We start from the raw sequence: 16,876 nt of genomic DNA on the forward strand, positions 1-16,876 counted from the left end.
ATGATATCGTCCACTGCCTCGGGAAGATGGACATCGGCGTCGCAAGATATGTCCAAGGCTGCAAGGACATCATCATCTCTAACATCCACTGGAGTTTCAGGAGCGAGCGCTGTCTTGGCCCGCGAGCAGTCGAAGCACATGAGACTCGTTTGGTTTCGCTCCTGGAGAATCCTCCGTATCTTCGCGAGCACCATCAGCCTGAAGCGATGCTGTGCTAGGTTTGATCCCCGACTGGAGATCCTGACTCTGCACTCCACGGATTCCATTCATGGCCTTGTAGCTGGTCCAGCGCCAGTGTTTCTTCACCAGCCTCCACTCGAAAATGCCAACGGTTTGACGCACGACGTCGCCATCCCGTACGCAGAGGAAGCAGCCAACAAAAGATCAGCTTTGTCCGGTCATGAAGAGTAATCGAGCCAGAAACTCACCAAAAGCCTCAATATTAGCAAAAGACGTCGCCCACCCGCACGACTCGTCCACCTTAGTCGTAACGTCCAGGATCTTGATGCGAAAATCAGGATAGCCCTCGCCGACCTCGCGGTACCGTTGGAGGGTCCCGTCGAGATCTAAAACACATCTCGCGGAGTATTCGAATTCAGCTTGAAAGAACGGCGAGCAGAGGTCCCAGATGGTAGGCGCGCATTTCTTGGGGGCATCGGCGTCGGTCGAGAGGTAGAATTTCCGCTCGTTGACTGTGTCTTCCATGGAGTAGACGAGCGATTGGAGATGTTTGGCGATGGCGACCTCGCCGGGCGTGGGGTTGCTCGAGGTCGGCAGCGGTTCCATTGTGTGTGATGGGGTTGGTGAAGGAGAGATGAGACTGGCCATTCTCCTCGACACAGATTTAGAGGTGAGACTCCCAGCTTGATTAGACGATGTCAGCTGTGGAGTTAAGAGCCTGCCCTGCCCTAGCTCCATCTCTCTCACAACTTCACGACCAGGTCCATGATTGGCCTTGTCAGGCATAACCGGGGCCCAGATCCCTTGCTACTTACTCGAGTGACAGGGCTGGGAGCAGGGACATGTCTTTTACATCTTGTCAATGGGTTTCATACAGAAGTCAAGCTCGATTCGTCATAATCTCGACCTCGCTGCAGCAGACTTCTTCAGCGAAGTCATCAAGCAGCTTCCTGTGTCGTCGTGCGCCTTCGAACGCCTTGCCTTGCGCAATACATGCGTCGATGCCTCTTCTATTGTACACCAGCGTCCATCCGCGCTGCATCTCATTCCTCTAATCTTGTCGGCCCTTGAGTAACCGCTTGGTGACCTTGTCCTTCTCGATGATATAGACGTGCGCGCCCCAACCTGACAGGGCGTCTCGATCGACGGCGTTGAGGAGTGCCTGTGATACCGTCTCGAAGAGGTCCTCTGGGCCGAGATCGGGCTCCCAAAGACCTTCGCAGGTACCGAAGAGCTGGTCGGACGCGGTTCCAGAGACGATGAAGTCTTTAGCGAAGTCGATACAGCCGATCGAGTCGAAGCTGAAACGCATTTATCAGTACACGTCCGAAATCTTGCTATACATCCGCCCTGATCTCAGTTCTTACTCACCCGCAGATGAACGGCTTGCCCGTTGTGTTGTTGATGCCCGCCACCACAGGGCTCACGAACCACGGTCCAAACCGCTTCTCGTACAGACTTGACGATACCAGGTTGGCGAAAGTCTGGGGGCTGATGTCGCGCTCTTCTCTTAGCCGGTACATGTCGACCTTGTAGCGGAAGAGCTCAGAAACGGTGCTGACGTCGGTCGCGAGGCCAGTGAGGCCGAGATAGCAGCTGCTGCCGTAGGACGAGATCTTGGGGAAGTTGTTGCTGACGGTGAGGGCTTGGAGACCGAGTCGGAGATCGCAGGCAATGGCAACGCAGTCCTTTCCGACCATGGCCACGCAGGCGCCGCCATCTAGTCTGTATGTTAGTATCGTCACATGCTGTTGTTGAGGTATCGATCGTACTGATGGAGAACGGCGAGGACATGTTGCCGTCGGGGTGGTGGGAGGTGTCGTGTGACTGCTATGCGAACAGGGCTTGTTGTGTCACGAGTTGCGGTTGGAGTGTTCGGCGACGGTTTATGTGTTTGGAATGGTTGTTTCGATGAAGTTGGTGTTGAAGATGTCTGGTGTCTGGTGTTTGGAGCGAGCAGCCCAGAGCTCAAGGCAGGCGCGGTTGACGTGAGAGCTCACGCGGGCCATCCCGAACGCCGCACTTCACCTCCGACCGACTCAAGAGATCACTCCTTTCACCAATTCCAAACAATCGCACACCATGGAACAGCACATTCGCCTTGCGCAACGGCTACATCCCCGTCTACTGAACTTCTTCACAAAGTTCCCTCCACCACTGATAGCCGGCACAGCAACAACAGCGCGGACGATACCGAGCAACGAGAAGACCATCACCATCGCAGAAAACACATCATCTATAGACCCCAACGCCGGCGCGTCGACGACCACTGCAACAGTCTCTTCTTCAGAACCCGAAGCGCATTCAGATCTCTTCTCCAAGCCCTACCGCAATCCTTTCCTACCCTTCAAAAACCCCCAAACCGGCAACTGGCATGGCCCGCAAATTTCCCTCCGGCGGCAGGCAGATCTGTTCAAGCTGGCGGTGGAACACAACGTGCTGTCGTTGATGCCCTTGGGCCCAAAGCATCCTGAGGTGAAAGAGCAGAAGCGCATTGAGAATGGATTGAGGGTGCAGGGGACGGGGATTGGAAAGAAGGTCAAGGGCAAACACTGGGAACGAGCGTTGAGAGGGAAGCTAGAAGGCAGGAGACAGGCTATGGAGGGCATGCCGGAGATGATACGGCAGTGGAAGGAGAGGGGACATGGGAGAGGTTGGAAGAAGTGGCCCAAGTAATCGGGTTGAGGCTGTTCGAGACCTTCTTTGAGGCTCTAGTCTTTGGATGGGGAAAAGCCCAACTTCTCGGCATTGTGGTGTAAGAGCTCTTGCGAAGCCATGAGCCGTGATTGTCGTGTCGCAGGCGAGCCAAAAGCGGGATGGACGACAACAACGCGTCACATCATATGAAAGCAGCGAAGTCACAAACGCCGACACGTTGATCAGCTGGCCAAATTCGACGCACAGCAAATGCTCATTTGCTTTGTTGCCTCTGAGCCGCTAGCGGTTATAGAAATATGTAGGAATACGCACGAGGGCAATGAAGCGAGGTTCGGCCGTGCTACACGCGCGGCGAACATTACCAACTCCATCACCAACTCAACTTTCAGAGGGCTCATCAGAAATGCCGTCCCACAATACCGGTCTGCTGCATTCTGAAGATTCGGGAAAGTGTCCGGTGTGAATGAATACACCTCGACGTTCCAACACTTCATACCTCCGACGACTTTGAAGTCTGAGCCAGCTGTATGTTTTCGTTCTCCTTTCGACTGACAATCCGTAGAATGCCCATTCCCTCTGATTACAACACCAGTGCCTTGACAAATACATCCAACATCAACGCGCACTGCCAATATCTTAAACTTATCCGTCACCATGTCATTTCGCACACCTGATGTCCACTCCTCGTTTGAAGCCTTACCTGGACAGGCTCATCCAGCCGCAGGGCCCAAAAGGGGCAGCCGTGCATTCGCGTTCGCCAAAACTACGGGACAACAACCATCAACCCACATCTCGGTACAGTACAGTTCTGCGCATGACAGCACCATAGTCGGCGAATCGGGGAACTCGCAGAGGACGGGTTTCCAACCGCATGGTACTGGTAGGCAGGTATGGCGAGTTGGGGTGGTTGGTGTGGTACAGGCGCGCTATATGCCTTGGCAATGAGCGCAGGCGTGGGGTGAGAGGCTTTCGAAGAGCTGTTGTGATGGATCAGATACCGAGTACGTCAGTTAAGGCCTTGACAGAGAGCTCCGCAGAGTCGCCGAGCATGAGGAAGATGAGGGAGAAGTGCGACAGTATGGACCGTGTTGATAGCCCGATTAAGCCAGAAAGGGATGTCGGTGAGCTGAGACAGAAGTAGGCCGTTGAACATCAGGTCTTTTGCCCTGGATCTCAAGGTGTCGTCGTCACAGGGCGTGGTTGATGATCGATGAGTACATACGTCCCGCAAATCAGGACGAGCAACAGGAAAGCTGACAATACACAGTCCCGGTAGCAGTCATCCAAGACAAGTATGTAGCACCATTTGAGTCTCAAGCACGGATGGACAAGTCGTCAACGGGAGCTTCGGCACCGCCTGTACGACAATGGGGTGGCCATCGGCGGAGTGGAAGTTGTTGGAGTCGTGACCGACTCCGGAGTGGATGCCCTCAATATGTGGTGTATGGCTGTCAACGCCGGCAGCTGGTATCTGTCCTCGCACAGCGGCGGCTGGAGAGCGGGTAACACGTTAACTTCCGCCAGGAATGCAGACGCCGCAGGTGAGCATCAAACCTGAGTCGCACGACAGGTCGTTTGATGGCCGCAATCGGCGCCGAAGCCAGGACTGTTGAGTCTGTGTTCTCAACATCTGCTCGGCCGGGCAAAGGGCATCATCGAAGAAAATGGTTGCGGCCAGAGGAGGCGGCTGCGGTTACACAGGAGGGTCATCGGGTCAGCCTGTGTGTATAGCCAGCCTGTGGCCTCGCTTTCGCTTCAAATGGTCAGTCGGGCCTTCGCCAGCAGTCGTCAAGGCACCCGAGGCCATTGATGCATGCGGGAGCGCTTCCCATCCGCCTTAGCGCCATTGGAGATATGAGTGGGCCTGCTATGCGCTGGCAGGTACGCATGGAGTATCAGCCTAGCTGGCAAGCGCGTCCTGATACACAACGCATATGCACGAGACATGGGAGGCTACTTCGCCATGGTTCTCAAGAGCCGGGTAGGCGCAGCAGTTCTCACCTCCCGGCGCTAAGTTGAGCAGGCATCCCACTCCTCGTGGTTGATCGTCATGACATCGATATCAAGTTCCTCAAACCTTTGTAACATTCCTGTCTGGAGGGAGGTAAGGGCTAAAGAACATCATCTCAACGAGGTTGCGCACGCTCACCGCTCAAGTCAACCAGGTAGGTGACCAGGAAGCCGGGACTGAACAGCCGGTCCAGCTACACCATTGCGGCACTGCCAATGTCCTGCCTTGGGAATGGCCCGTTCTGCAGCAGTGTGTTCTTGAACCACCACTCTACTGACAGCTCACATGTATCGTAGTGTCTTCCGCCTGCCCCGTCGACCTGGCCTTGTATCCCTTCTGCATCTTTGGCGTTCGATTCGCTCTGGTCAACGAGACCTCGATGCACGTTGCAGGGCACATCCAGATCTCTGTATCACGATTAGCGAGACACGAATGACAGACCGCTGTGCAACCACACGGCGACGGAGCGGCGAAGGGGTTCTGTCACGATTGGAGGTGGCAGTCGCACCGTGAGCTCACCCGTTGTCAGGGCCGAATGTCCAACGCAGGCCAGATGTAGGTGTAGGGGCCGGCGGATGGCATATAATATTGGAGGTACTCGGTGTTTGGTGGCCCCATTTTGCGTCCGTTTCGTTTCCTTCGATGGTCTTTGATTCCCAGGCTAAACGTAAGTTGGTATCGTTGGATTGAGGAGACTCTGAGGGTAAGCCTGAACACTTCCATGAACCAGTCCTTGGTCAAGCTGACCCTTCTTTCTGCAGCATTCATAGTTTGGGAAGAAAGAATGACGCAAGCCAAAATACTTTCGATCCTCTCTCCACAAGCCCTCAAAGAGCAGGTCTATGGATACCGAATCATCGAATTGCAAAACCACCTATGGCGTCAGGAGCGATCGGTTTGCTTGGGATTGGCACGCGTAGCCGGACGACCACAAGATCCGGCAGTGGCCTCGTTCCTTGATCTTATCTCAACGCTGCAAGGATTCCGGCCCGGACCTGGTCTTGTTTGGGTGGTCACGGAGCTGCACGAAGGGAAGAGTTGGCGTGCGAAGACGGGCGCGGCACCTTCGGGACCAGCCTCACCTGTTGGAGGGTTGCAGTTGGGAGATGGAGGTTGGGGTCCTTATAGGCCAGACAAGAACTTGGACTTCTTGCTGATGGTTCACCCTTGGGGATCGGATGCTTTGGTCCTCGCGCAAGTCTCCAATTCTCCAACCATGCAGGCTGAGAGCAAAGGCCGTTGCGGCAAATGTGACATCCAGTGTGCTCTTTGCTTCCGCTCACTCGCACCACACGAGATTGAACAAGAGCCGTGCTTCTTCCACCCGGGTAAGTTCAGGAAAGGTGAAAGGTCACGCCCGTGTTGCTGATGGATATTTCGCAGGGGTCAAAGAGTGCCTTGAAGCAGACTCTTCCGCGAGCGAAGCCAGCGACGATGACGTCGTCCCGTCGTATCCTACCAGCTCAACCGACAGCTCAGAGTACGACGACCTTCCTCATGACGAGGTTCTTGTGTATAGGTGCTGCGGAAGGCGTGGAGACACGGTCGGTTGCACGGCTGAGACACGACACATGCCAATCCACTCAGAGCATGCTGTAGAGTGGCGGGGTTCGTGGATACGCTGGACAGAATAGACAGGGTGTCTGGGTGGTATTTTGGTCTCGGTTCGGCGTATTGAATGGCGGATAATTTGAGTGTTTTCAGGTATAGATGGACGGAACAGTAAGACCGGCAACGGCAGGGCAGGATTCGCATCTGCATCCAAGTTGGAAGGTACTTGTGTTTTGATTGGGAAGGAACTCGACTCTGGAAAGCATCTTGTTAGCTCAATTGAAGGAAGGATCAATGGCATTGTTTCGAGCATGCGAAATGTTTTCGAAGAGGTACATGCCCAAAAGTTTCTGGCACGTTCATTATACGGGTCAAGCAGTGCGAGGATGTCTGCTCTTTCACGAAGGGCGCTATCCGACGAATCCATGCTGTCCTCTATCGGCTTGTGTCTATACTTTCCAAAGGTCCGCTACTCGTAAAAGTCGATCTGTTGACTATGGAGCGTTGTCCTCTGCAAATCAAACTCTTCCACCCCAATTCAGGCTTTTGATCTTCTACAAGTCAAACAGCTTCTTGAGCTCTGCCATAGTCTCCTCTGGGTTCTTCACACTGTGGCCGACAGTGCGTGGATCCTCGTAGATCTCGTAATCGTTGCCGCCCTTGTACGTCTTGTCACCAAAGAAGTGGATCGTCTTGTACTCGACACCACCGGGCAGGTTCTTCTCGTTCTCCACGTGTTGGAGGCAGTAGGTCTTGTCCCAGCCGGCGGGGAAGACGTCAAAAGAGATCTGGCCACCAATCGAATATCTAAAGTCTCATTAGCAATGCCGCTGTGTAGGAATATATCGCAAGTCTCACGTCAGTCCCAGGTCTGGGAAAGCCTTCTTGATAGCCTCAATGAATTGGGCTCGGATCTTATGCTCCAGATCAAACTTCTCGTAATCCTGACGCTCTTGCACGCTGGCGTTTCTGCCCACAGGGCTGACGTTGATCATGCCATTGCGGAATTCGACGAATGTTCCCCTCTTGACTGGAATCTCCAGATCTGCGATGTAGTGCAGGATAAACTTGACCAGCTTCTTGTAGTTGTCCTCTCCAATCCACTTGATGAACGAGTGGCTCGCCAAAGGCTGGCCCATGCGGTAGGCGGTCAAACCGTTCTCGGCGAAGCAGAAGTCGAAGAGGGTGGTCACGGGTATCGAGGCGGTGCCGAGTTGCTCTTGCTGCTTGGCGAGGTCGGAGCCGCCCACGAAGCCAATGGCGACCTTGTGGCGGAGTTGGGAGAGGAGCTGGAGCATTTCGGGGGAGACGGACTATATCATAGATCATTCAGCCTGAGCATATCTCTTGCCATTGTTCATGCACACTGACTCGTCTCGCGGGGGTGAGCGTTCCATCGACGTCGAAGAGGCAGATGGTGTTCTTGACGGGTCGGTCTGCCAGACCGGGCACCACGCTTCCTGCTGCCGCTGCCATTGTCGTGAGGTGGGTTCGAATGGACTGTGTTCGTGCTATAAAGTTGGTTGCTCTGGAGGAGTTTTGCGAGGCCAGTTGTTGCGTGGTTCACTGCGGGGGAAGCGCGGGCTGAAATACGTCGTCTCCTTCACGGGTTGGAAGAGGCCGAATGGCAAGACTCGTCGTTATGGACAGGTGGTCGTCGTTAGAGAGAAGTACACAGCCAAATCGTACGCGCAAGCAGAGGAACGTCTCAAACAAAGTGTGTCGTCGACGTTGCGGTGAACATTTCCCGCCGAGGCGCTTCTGCAGCTGCAGGCACCGAATTAAGCTCCGAGCTAAGGGACAGTTTCGTTTTTAGCCTACCTACCCCACCCCCTCATTTCACTCGCCATCACATGCAAACTGGACACATGTCCTTCAACGAACACACCAGACAGCAGGATGCATTTCTGAAACTCGTCTTCGTAACGTCTTCTATCAGCCTGGGCCACACTCCAACGCTCATTCGCTGCAGAACACCCAATGCGAGCGGTGCGAACGCCACCATGCTGCAGGCCCATCTCATCATGAACAGCCCTTCAATTTTCCCTTGTCCACGCCTCCTCTACGCCTCGTGATGTGATACGACCAAGCCAACGACGCATACGTGATGACATTAAGCAGTGACTGGATCGATGGTTTCACCATTCGTAATCGTCGCCCATCCGATCAATCGCCAGTGCTTCTCGATTCTCCGGCTCAGCGCGATCTTCTCGTTGACTGCTGTGCACGCCGGACTCGTCAGCTGCAACTTCGCAGCGTCCGCGCGGACGGCCACCACCTTGGCACCCGTCGCCGTCGATCCAATGTTGACCATCAGAACCTCGTTCTTGGTCAGCTTCGCAACCTTGGCTTGCTTGCCGTCCGCAGTCTTCACTCCCAACAGTCGTCGCAGGAGGTAGTAGTTGGCCTCAATCTCCACGTAGACGCTCGGGAGTTTGCCCTTGAGTCCCAGCACGAATCCGACCAGACGATCAGCACGGCAGAGAGTGGGGTCGATTCGAGTTCCGACACCGATGAGACCACCTGGCACGGCGAACTTCAGGCTGTTATTCTCGGCGAAAAGCGAGATGACCCGCGAGTAGATTGACTTGCACTGGATCTTGCCCTGCTCGTCCCTGGAGACAATACCCGGTCTGATCTCAATTTCGTCGCCAAGCTTAAGGATGCCAGTCAAGATGGAGCCACCGGCGACGCCACCCTGTAATTCATCAATCTCGGAACCGGGCTTGTTGACGTCGAATGATCGAATGACGATGAGGTGAGGGTCGTCTTGGAAGTTTCGTACGGGCACTGGAATTCTGTTGACGAGCATCTCGTTGATGGCGTCGATGTTGAACTTCAGTTGCGCGGAGATGGGAATGATGGGGGAGTTGTCGGCGACTGTGCCTCGAATGAACTTCTTGATGGACTCGTAGTGCTGCGATGCGGCCTCTTCCCGCATGAGATCGACCTTGTTTTGAAGAATGATGATGTGTTGCAGCTTCATGATCTCGATAGCTGCAAGATGTTCGGATGTCTGGGGCTGAGGGCAGGTTTCGTTGCCGGCGATGAGAAGAAGTGCGGCGTCCATGACCGCAGCTCCTGAAAGCATAGTGCTCATCAGGATATCGTGACCAGGGCAGTCGACGAATCTGTAGGTTGTCAGCTTTGAGAAGCAAGATCAAGATTGGGTATACCAACGAGACATGTCGAAGTAACCGGTATGTACCCTCGCAGCCTGCTCGCTCACATGGAGGATCGACCTCCTTCTCGCTCTTGTAACTCCTATAGCAGGTTGGCCGCGGGCACTCTGGGTTGTCGCACTTGTAGATCTTCGCGTTGGCATAGCCAAGCTTAATGGTGATGTTTCGCTCCAACTCGTTCTTGAATCGCACAGTCTGCACGCCTGATATCGCCTTGACTACCGTACTCTTTCCGTGGGCCACGTGACCGATGGTGCCGATGTTGATGGTTGCTTGTCGCGCAATGATCTCGGGGGAGAGTGGTGTGAGTGAGGCGACATCGAGGTCTGCTGGTTCTGGCTGTTCTGGCAGGTGTGGTTTTGCTGCTGCCGCTGCCGCCGCGGCATTGCTCTTCTTGAGGGCAGATTTTGGTGCTGGCGCTGGGCCTTTTGGCTTCGACTCTGGGACATCGTCGTCGGGCTGGGCCGCCTCGACGGTGGGTGACTGAGGAGGCGTTTCCTCGTCAGACGGGTAGTCGCCGTTGGTCGCCATGATTGCGGTTGCGCTGCGTGTGTGTGGGTTTGCTGCAGTTTCGGTGGGCGAAATTCCGGATACAAGTACGTCCGGTCGGGTTCAAGTCGATTTGGCGCAGTGAGGTGACGCAGGCGGTGTTGTCACGATGGTCGCTGGCGATGTGAAGCTGCTGTTGGAAAATGTAGAGTCATTTCGACCCAAGCCCCGTTTCCTCTCGCCCCACTTTCCTCGTTTCAAGCCAAGATTTCTGGCGGCGGGCACCCGATGCCGGCATCCCGCACTCCCCCCTTTCCGTCTCCATCGTCACGTCGCGTCGTGACGACAACAACAATCATTTTATTCAATACGAGGCGTTGGTCTTCGAACTCGACATATTGCGGGTACTTTTACGAGCACGCCAAAACTACACAGAATACGCACAGCCATCTCTGCATAGCCGGCACTGCCAATACTACGCCGATGCAAGCGTCGGTCGAAAAAGAATCTCTATGCATTTGAAGGCATTCTATCAGGTGATAATGCGCTGAGGACGCTATGCGGATCAAAGATGCGGTGCGTTGGTTGCGTTCACGACACCATCAATCACCTCCGACACATTGATCAGAGCCTCGTCATGGTAAGGCCGACCGACTATCTGGAATGTCATGGGCTGAGTCTTCCAGACCTCGGGATCATCTGAGATTCACATCAGCAAACTTCATTCTGTACGAAACATGCGGGAAACTCACAAATCTCCCAGTTGGCCCGGTCGAAAGGATTTGAACGTGGCGAGTAGGCTGCTGTCTTAGGGTCTCGCTGAGAATTGATTTTGAATCCCTTCAGCGGCATCATGATCGACGGATAGTCAAGCAGGTTCCAGAGCGTTGTATATCCCCACCACAACGGGAAGTCATGCGGAGACCCGGCAAGAGGAGCAGACGGGCAGATGATACAATCATAAGACCCGTCTCCGTCCCATGATTGCTGAAATGCTGCTTTATACCCTGCCTGAGCTGCGTTGTGGCGAAACAGTTCCGTTACGGCGAGTGGCTTGATGTCGAACGTCTTCAAATAATGCGCGAATACAGGGATAGGCTTCTCTCCACCAGCCTCCAGCAACGCCAGGGTTTCTGCAGCACCTGTTTGGAAGTAGAGTGCCCAGGTCGTCAAAGCAGCCTCCCAACAATCAAATGGCGGTCGAAAATCAACAATGGTATGGCCAGCGGCTCTCAGCTTCGCCCGCACTTCTTCCAATGCACGTAGTACTGGAGGGTGTGGATCGACAACGTCGTCGGTCAACATCAACCCAATGCGAAGCTTCGGACGAGACTTTGAGGCTGCGATCTCGTCCCAGAAAGGCAAACAGGCAGTTGGCTCGTATGGGAGGGTTGGATGGGTCAGGAGCAACTTCACGAACATTCTCAGATCTTGCATGGAGTGGCAGACTGGCCCAGTAGAAACCTTGATGGAAACATTGCCTCCCGCAGGAGAAGCCAGACCAGTTCGAGGCACTCGCTCCGCGGTGGGACGCATTCCGTACAGTCCGTTGAACGCTGCCGGCGCACGAATGCTTCCACCTATATCTGTGGACAGACCACTAGCAGGAGAACCGCGCATTGCGACCAGGGCACCGTCCCCTCCTGAAGAGCCGCCGGCACCAAAAACCGCCGGATTGAATGGGTTCAGCGTTCGGCCCCAAAGAGGACTGACGGTCTCCAGGGCCATCCCCGTCTGAGGCATCGTCGTTCGGGCAAAGAAGATTGCACCAGCATCTCGCATGACTTTGACGGTGGAGGAGTCTGCATCAGCTGCCGGCCTGTCCAGCCAAGTGGCGAAAGCCCAGGTCGTAGTCCTCCCTTTCACATCGTGGGTGTCCTTGATGGCCATGGGAAGGCCGTGTAGGGGACCCGCAAGCGTTTTGGTTTCCGAGAATTGCTCGTCAAGCTGCCTCGCTTGGGATATGGCTTCATCGGGGAAGAATTCGACCAAACAGTTCACCACCTGATGTGCCACAGCCGCGCTAGCACAGAACGCTTCCATCACTTCGGCGGCCTTGAACTTCCCTTCCGCCAACTTTTGGACAATATCAGAGGCATCGTGATTGATGATATCGATCTGTGCAGTTGTAAGAAGGCCGCTGGCCGGTATTATAGATCTCGCATCGCCTTTGGAGAATTTGGCTTTGACATTGGCAGGCAAGATCCAGCGTGAAGGAATGGAATCGAGGACACGCTTTTGAGCACGCTTTGCTTTAGCCTGCAATTCTTCTGACATCTTTTCTTGAAAGTTGATTGTGATTTGAACTGACGAGGAATCAGTTCAAAAAGGCTGACGCCTTGCTTGGCCGTCGGCCTGGTTGCTTCCGCTGTTATCAGCATCGCTTGTGAATATTCAGGACGATGCTTTCACGGCGGAGCCGAGCTCTCGACGAACGGCTTCAAAGAGGGGTCACGTGGATTCGGCGCCGTAAATACGAACCGGCATAACAGCTGGAGTGCTGGATGTCGCATGTCCAAGGTATTTGCTCGGTGCGCGCATGAACACCGCTCGCTGCCATGTCGAAGGCTTACCACGAAGTGGCACTCAGGGCCCAGGCTGGAGTGCTTGACGCCATTCCCAAGAAATGGCGCCTGCCAACTACTCACCTCGAGCTCGCAGAGAACGCCAATGTCGTAGACGTTCCTCGGACTTGCGGCATTCTGTCTCCAGAACAGATTGCTATCACCGAGCAGACTGCGACTGAACTTTTGTCGAAGCTTGCTAGTGGGAAGTTATCTAGTGTTGAGGTAACTGAGGCGTTCTGCGCTCGAGCAGCTATTGCTCATCAGTTGGTATCTCCTCATTCATTCATCATCCAATCCGGTCATTTGGTGTTGACTGGAAACGACAGACAAACTGCCTCATGGACTTCTTTCCAGAAAAAGCATTGCGCACAGCGTCAGCCCTGGATGATCACCTCGCGAAGACCGGGAAGCCTCTCGGGCCTCTGCATGGCTTACCAGTTTGCTTAAAAGACATGTGGGACTGTCAAGGTCATCGAAGTACCTTTGGGTTCGTGACATGGTATGACCAGATTGCCGAGAAAGATGCAGTCCTCGTCAAACATCTCCGGGCGTCTGGAGCCGTCTTCCATGCCAAGACCACGATGCCGCAGACCGGCATGATGTTGGAAACCAAGAGCAACCTTTGGGGAACGACTCACAATCCTTACAATCGCAGTCTGCTGTCGGGTGGCTCCAGCGGCGGCGATGGCGTCCTTGTAGCGATGAGGGGAAGTCCAATCTCGCCCAGCACGGATATCGGAGGTTCCATTCGAGTTCCAGCTGCATACAACGGGAACTATTCGATCAAACCAACTGCTGAACGAGTACCCAGACGAGGTTTGAAAAGTCCAGCTCCTGGGAATCTGTCTATCAAGGTTTCGTGTGGCCCGCAATGTCACAGCGTTGCTGATATGAAGATGTTTACGCAGCTCATCAATGCATCTCCGGCGTCAAAGTATGGCTACGAGCCCGGCATCGCGACTGTTCCGTGGAGGGAGGTCTCATCTCCTAGTAAGCTCAGCATTGGCCTCTGGGAGTTCGATGGGGTTGTCAAGCCGCAGCCTCCGATACAACGGGCCCTCAAAGAGGCTGCGCAAAAGTTGATTGATGCTGGGCACGAAGGTATGCCCTATTATCTATCTAACGTTGAGAACGGAGCTCATCAGAGATCTAGTCATACCGGTCAACATGCCATTTGACTGTTGGGAAGTGCTCGTCACCACTCGAAAGCTATTCTTCCAGACAGGCTTCGAAGAAGGCAAGGCTGTCCTCGATTCCGCCGGCGAAGAAATGATGGCAGGTGTGAAATTCGCATTGCAGGCTTTCAATACCAAGATGCTCTCCGTTACGGAGCTCTTTGCATGCAACAACCTAATGGGCAAGTATAAGGTGCAGATGACAGAATGGTGGAATTCAACGATCTCCCATACTTCAACGAGCAGGCCAATCGATGCGATACTCTGCCCTTCAAGTGCCGTAGTCGGCTCACGACATGACACGCCGGGCTATGTTGGCTACACCTCATTATTTAACATCTTGGACTATCCAGCAGCTACCATACCGTGGGAAGAGTTCAATATATCCGAAAGCAAGGACCCGAAGGACCCTTCTTACAACCCTCTGCAAAGCAATCCGTACGATGCACTTGTTCATGAAGCATGTGAGTGACTGAGAGGCTCTTCCTATTCAACGCCTGTCTTACCTTCTGAGCAGATGATTCTGTTACCCTTGCCGCTCAACCAATGTCCCTGCAGATCGTCGGAAGATCATTTGAAGATGAAGAGACTATTGAAGTCACGGCAGTGATTGACCGCGTCTTGAATCCGGTGTAGTAAGATTAAGCATTGCTGAGGTCTTCAAACATGGCGCAGTGCCATGGTGAAGTCGAGAATCCAGACAGTTCACCGCCTACTCGAAGGTGGAATCCCCGGAGAACGACTTTGCACTCTCTCAAATTTCCCCTCTCCTATGTCGCACAATCATCAAACTCGGTGCCGGCACTGCTGCATATGGCCGTGCACAGCAGACGAGGCTCGGGCCCGATCCACCAGCGCTGACCTTACAAGTGATCTACCACATGGCAATCTCACAACGTACTGACAAACATAGGCATTGCTATTTCTCTATCGTTAACGACAACTTACCTGCAGCTCGTGCCTTTGACAATGTCGACCACGACGATCACCGCCACGCGGACGCAGACACAGAGACAGCTCAAGAAGTTCGCCATATCTGCCAAAACGCAGGAGCTTATTGATCTTGAACTCAAGTACTGCGCAGGTGGCTTCCAGCCATTGCCTGCGTTCTTTGTTCGTGGCAAAGGATGCAGACTCTGGGTAAGTACAACTCAGCTCCTCACTTTAATATGCATCTTGTTGATCTACGTGAGACAGGATGTTGACGGCAAGGAATACCTCGACTTCATCGCCATGTTTAGCGCGGTTAATACAGGGCAATGCAATCCCAAGATCATGCAGGCCGTCACTGAGTCGATGCAGCAGAGTAGGCCCCTTGCTCTTTGTGGTTCTAGCTGAGACTGACTTCGATGTTGCAGTAACGCTCTCCAATCTAGCGACACATACAGCCAGCTGGGGTCCACTCGCCGAGCGCTTATGCACACGATTTGGCTACGACAAAGTGATTGCTGGCACATCAGGCTCCGAGGCGACTGACCAGGCCGCGAAGATCGCCCGCAAATGGGGGAATGTGCGCAAACACGTTGCAGTGGATGAAATGCTGGTCTTTGGCGTCGGCGACTCCTTCCACGGTCTGACTTCTGGAGTTTGGAATTTGCAGAATCCGTCTTCGAAACGAAGTGGTAAGACTATCTTGAGGATTTTTGCAATTGATTGCTCAACCTGGGATAGGATACGGTCTGGATAACCGATTGCAGAGCAATGTCGACCCGAGTACGGGGGAGAGCTTGACGTATGGTGATATCCAGGCTATTACTCGCTGCCTGGACGCCCATCACGGAAGAACCGCTGCTGTGATCATCGAATCTCTTCATGGCGGCTTGTGGTAAGCTCTGATGTAGCGACTTCCTTCGTCGCACTTAATGACTGCTCCCAGTACATCAATCGAGATAGCATACTCCAGGGGTAAGCTGATGCTTAAGATTCGTCATTCAATGTGTCAGTGCTAACCCAACACAGCCGTGTATGATCTTTGTCGAAAGTACAACATTCTGTTCATCGCAGATGAAGTTCGTCAGGGTGCTGGCAAGACTGGTCAATTCTTTTCCTTTCAGCATCTTGGCGAAGACGTCAAACCTGATATGATTTGCATGGGAAAGAGCATCTCGGTATGTGCAGCACTTCATGCTACCCCTTACTTCTGAAGACTGCATATCCTTACACTGTGTACAGGGCGGCATCTATCCCTGCTCGTACGTCTTGGGAACGGAAGACTGCATGTCGCTAGTAGGAACATCCGAAAATGCCTGCACATTTGGCTTCACGCCAATGGGTATTGCAGCAACAAATGCCACTCTCGACATCATCGACAACCCAGAGTACATTGCCCGAGGCGCAAGACTTGGAAAGTGGTTTCAAGAAATCGCCGATGCTTGGAAGTACCCCTTCATCACTTCTGCAGTCGGCTGCGGGACAGATATGTGCTTCTGGGTCAACGAGAACCATCTCGACTACCCTGTCACAGCGCGGAAGATTGGAGCATTGTGTGTGCAGAAGGGGCTTCTCATGATTGTTATGAAGAACCGTGTTCGCATGAGTCCGCCTGTCGTACTGACGGACGATGAGATGCGAGAAGGGATGAGGATTTTGACCGAGGCGTTGGATGAAGTCTTTGAGTATGATGAGGTCCCCGGCGAGTACTGGCCTGGTCCAGAATGAGGCTGCATCTCAAAGAGTGGTAGCCACGTCCAGTGGGAGTACAACTGGGAACACTGCGGCAGACTTCAGCACGACTGAGTTGAGGGAACAACAACCGCACGCCCCGTTCTTCCACTTTCAAACCAACCACATTTCATCATGTCTTGCTATCTTGTCCTTCCACCTCAATATGGGCGTGAAATACTCCGCATACGGCCGGCGTACAGGGATGCAGAAGGCTAATGGTTGATTTACGCGGTGCACTCTGCACGACGACAACGCGTCTTCCACTCGAGGCATTGGACGCGTTATCTCTCGACGACACTGCCATGTCTTCCTGCCACACCCTGAGCCTTGCCGCAGGATCATCGTCGCCTATCTGCAAATGGCTCTTACCAGGCTGTTGATAGACATAAAGGTCGGGTC

The 16,876-nt window shown here is 53.9% G+C and overlaps 9 protein-coding genes across 9 annotated transcripts; 4 read left to right on the forward strand and 5 right to left on the reverse strand.

Annotated features, from left to right (window-relative positions):
* Nucleotides 1–384: 384 nt before the first annotated feature.
* M409DRAFT_61142 (uncharacterized protein) lies at nucleotides 385–966 on the reverse strand (the record flags this gene model as incomplete). The annotated part of the gene is made up of 1 exon (XM_033814665.1): nucleotides 385–966. The coding sequence occupies one exon, from the start codon at nucleotides 964–966 to the stop codon at nucleotides 385–387; it is 582 nt and encodes a 193-aa protein (XP_033659956.1).
* Nucleotides 967–1,231: 265 nt separating this feature from the next.
* M409DRAFT_71307 (uncharacterized protein) lies at nucleotides 1,232–1,974 on the reverse strand (the record flags this gene model as incomplete). The annotated part of the gene is made up of 3 exons (XM_033819112.1): nucleotides 1,232–1,481; nucleotides 1,552–1,900; nucleotides 1,953–1,974. 3 exons carry the CDS (start codon nucleotides 1,972–1,974, stop codon nucleotides 1,232–1,234), a joined length of 621 nt encoding a protein of 206 aa, XP_033659957.1.
* Nucleotides 1,975–2,262: 288 nt separating this feature from the next.
* On the forward strand, nucleotides 2,263–2,856 carry M409DRAFT_71308 (uncharacterized protein; the record flags this gene model as incomplete). Its single annotated transcript, XM_033819113.1, has 1 exon — nucleotides 2,263–2,856. The coding sequence occupies one exon, from the start codon at nucleotides 2,263–2,265 to the stop codon at nucleotides 2,854–2,856; it is 594 nt and encodes a 197-aa protein (XP_033659958.1).
* Nucleotides 2,857–3,492: 636 nt separating this feature from the next.
* On the forward strand, nucleotides 3,493–6,879 carry M409DRAFT_61145 (uncharacterized protein; the record flags this gene model as incomplete). Its single annotated transcript, XM_033814666.1, has 12 exons — nucleotides 3,493–3,726; nucleotides 3,833–3,959; nucleotides 4,106–4,130; nucleotides 4,171–4,379; nucleotides 4,409–4,559; nucleotides 4,720–4,819; nucleotides 5,004–5,098; nucleotides 5,146–5,358; nucleotides 5,398–5,516; nucleotides 5,611–6,177; nucleotides 6,233–6,457; nucleotides 6,554–6,879. 12 exons carry the CDS (start codon nucleotides 3,493–3,495, stop codon nucleotides 6,877–6,879), a joined length of 2,391 nt encoding a protein of 796 aa, XP_033659959.1.
* Nucleotides 6,880–6,954: 75 nt separating this feature from the next.
* On the reverse strand, nucleotides 6,955–7,876 carry M409DRAFT_71309 (uncharacterized protein; the record flags this gene model as incomplete). The annotated part of the gene is made up of 3 exons (XM_033819114.1): nucleotides 6,955–7,207; nucleotides 7,259–7,713; nucleotides 7,772–7,876. 3 exons carry the CDS (start codon nucleotides 7,874–7,876, stop codon nucleotides 6,955–6,957), a joined length of 813 nt encoding a protein of 270 aa, XP_033659960.1.
* Nucleotides 7,877–8,513: 637 nt separating this feature from the next.
* Nucleotides 8,514–10,113, reverse strand: M409DRAFT_30491 (uncharacterized protein; the record flags this gene model as incomplete). The annotated part of the gene is made up of 2 exons (XM_033809949.1): nucleotides 8,514–9,531; nucleotides 9,581–10,113. 2 exons carry the CDS (start codon nucleotides 10,111–10,113, stop codon nucleotides 8,514–8,516), a joined length of 1,551 nt encoding a protein of 516 aa, XP_033659961.1.
* A 523-nt stretch (nucleotides 10,114–10,636) lies between these two features.
* M409DRAFT_71311 (uncharacterized protein) lies at nucleotides 10,637–12,348 on the reverse strand (the record flags this gene model as incomplete). Its single annotated transcript, XM_033819115.1, has 2 exons — nucleotides 10,637–10,770; nucleotides 10,824–12,348. 2 exons carry the CDS (start codon nucleotides 12,346–12,348, stop codon nucleotides 10,637–10,639), a joined length of 1,659 nt encoding a protein of 552 aa, XP_033659962.1.
* A 281-nt stretch (nucleotides 12,349–12,629) lies between these two features.
* On the forward strand, nucleotides 12,630–14,449 carry M409DRAFT_38002 (uncharacterized protein; the record flags this gene model as incomplete). Its single annotated transcript, XM_033810842.1, has 4 exons — nucleotides 12,630–12,905; nucleotides 12,965–13,739; nucleotides 13,792–14,277; nucleotides 14,331–14,449. 4 exons carry the CDS (start codon nucleotides 12,630–12,632, stop codon nucleotides 14,447–14,449), a joined length of 1,656 nt encoding a protein of 551 aa, XP_033659963.1.
* A 43-nt stretch (nucleotides 14,450–14,492) lies between these two features.
* Nucleotides 14,493–16,471, forward strand: M409DRAFT_71313 (uncharacterized protein; the record flags this gene model as incomplete). Its single annotated transcript, XM_033819116.1, has 8 exons — nucleotides 14,493–14,495; nucleotides 14,837–14,953; nucleotides 15,011–15,119; nucleotides 15,172–15,435; nucleotides 15,485–15,638; nucleotides 15,690–15,718; nucleotides 15,773–15,921; nucleotides 15,986–16,471. 8 exons carry the CDS (start codon nucleotides 14,493–14,495, stop codon nucleotides 16,469–16,471), a joined length of 1,311 nt encoding a protein of 436 aa, XP_033659964.1.
* Nucleotides 16,472–16,876: the final 405 nt, after the last annotated feature.

Source organism: Zasmidium cellare, assembly GCF_010093935.1.
Source record: "Zasmidium cellare ATCC 36951 unplaced genomic scaffold M409scaffold_65, whole genome shotgun sequence".
Lineage (NCBI taxonomy): Eukaryota > Fungi > Ascomycota > Dothideomycetes > Mycosphaerellales > Mycosphaerellaceae > Zasmidium > Zasmidium cellare.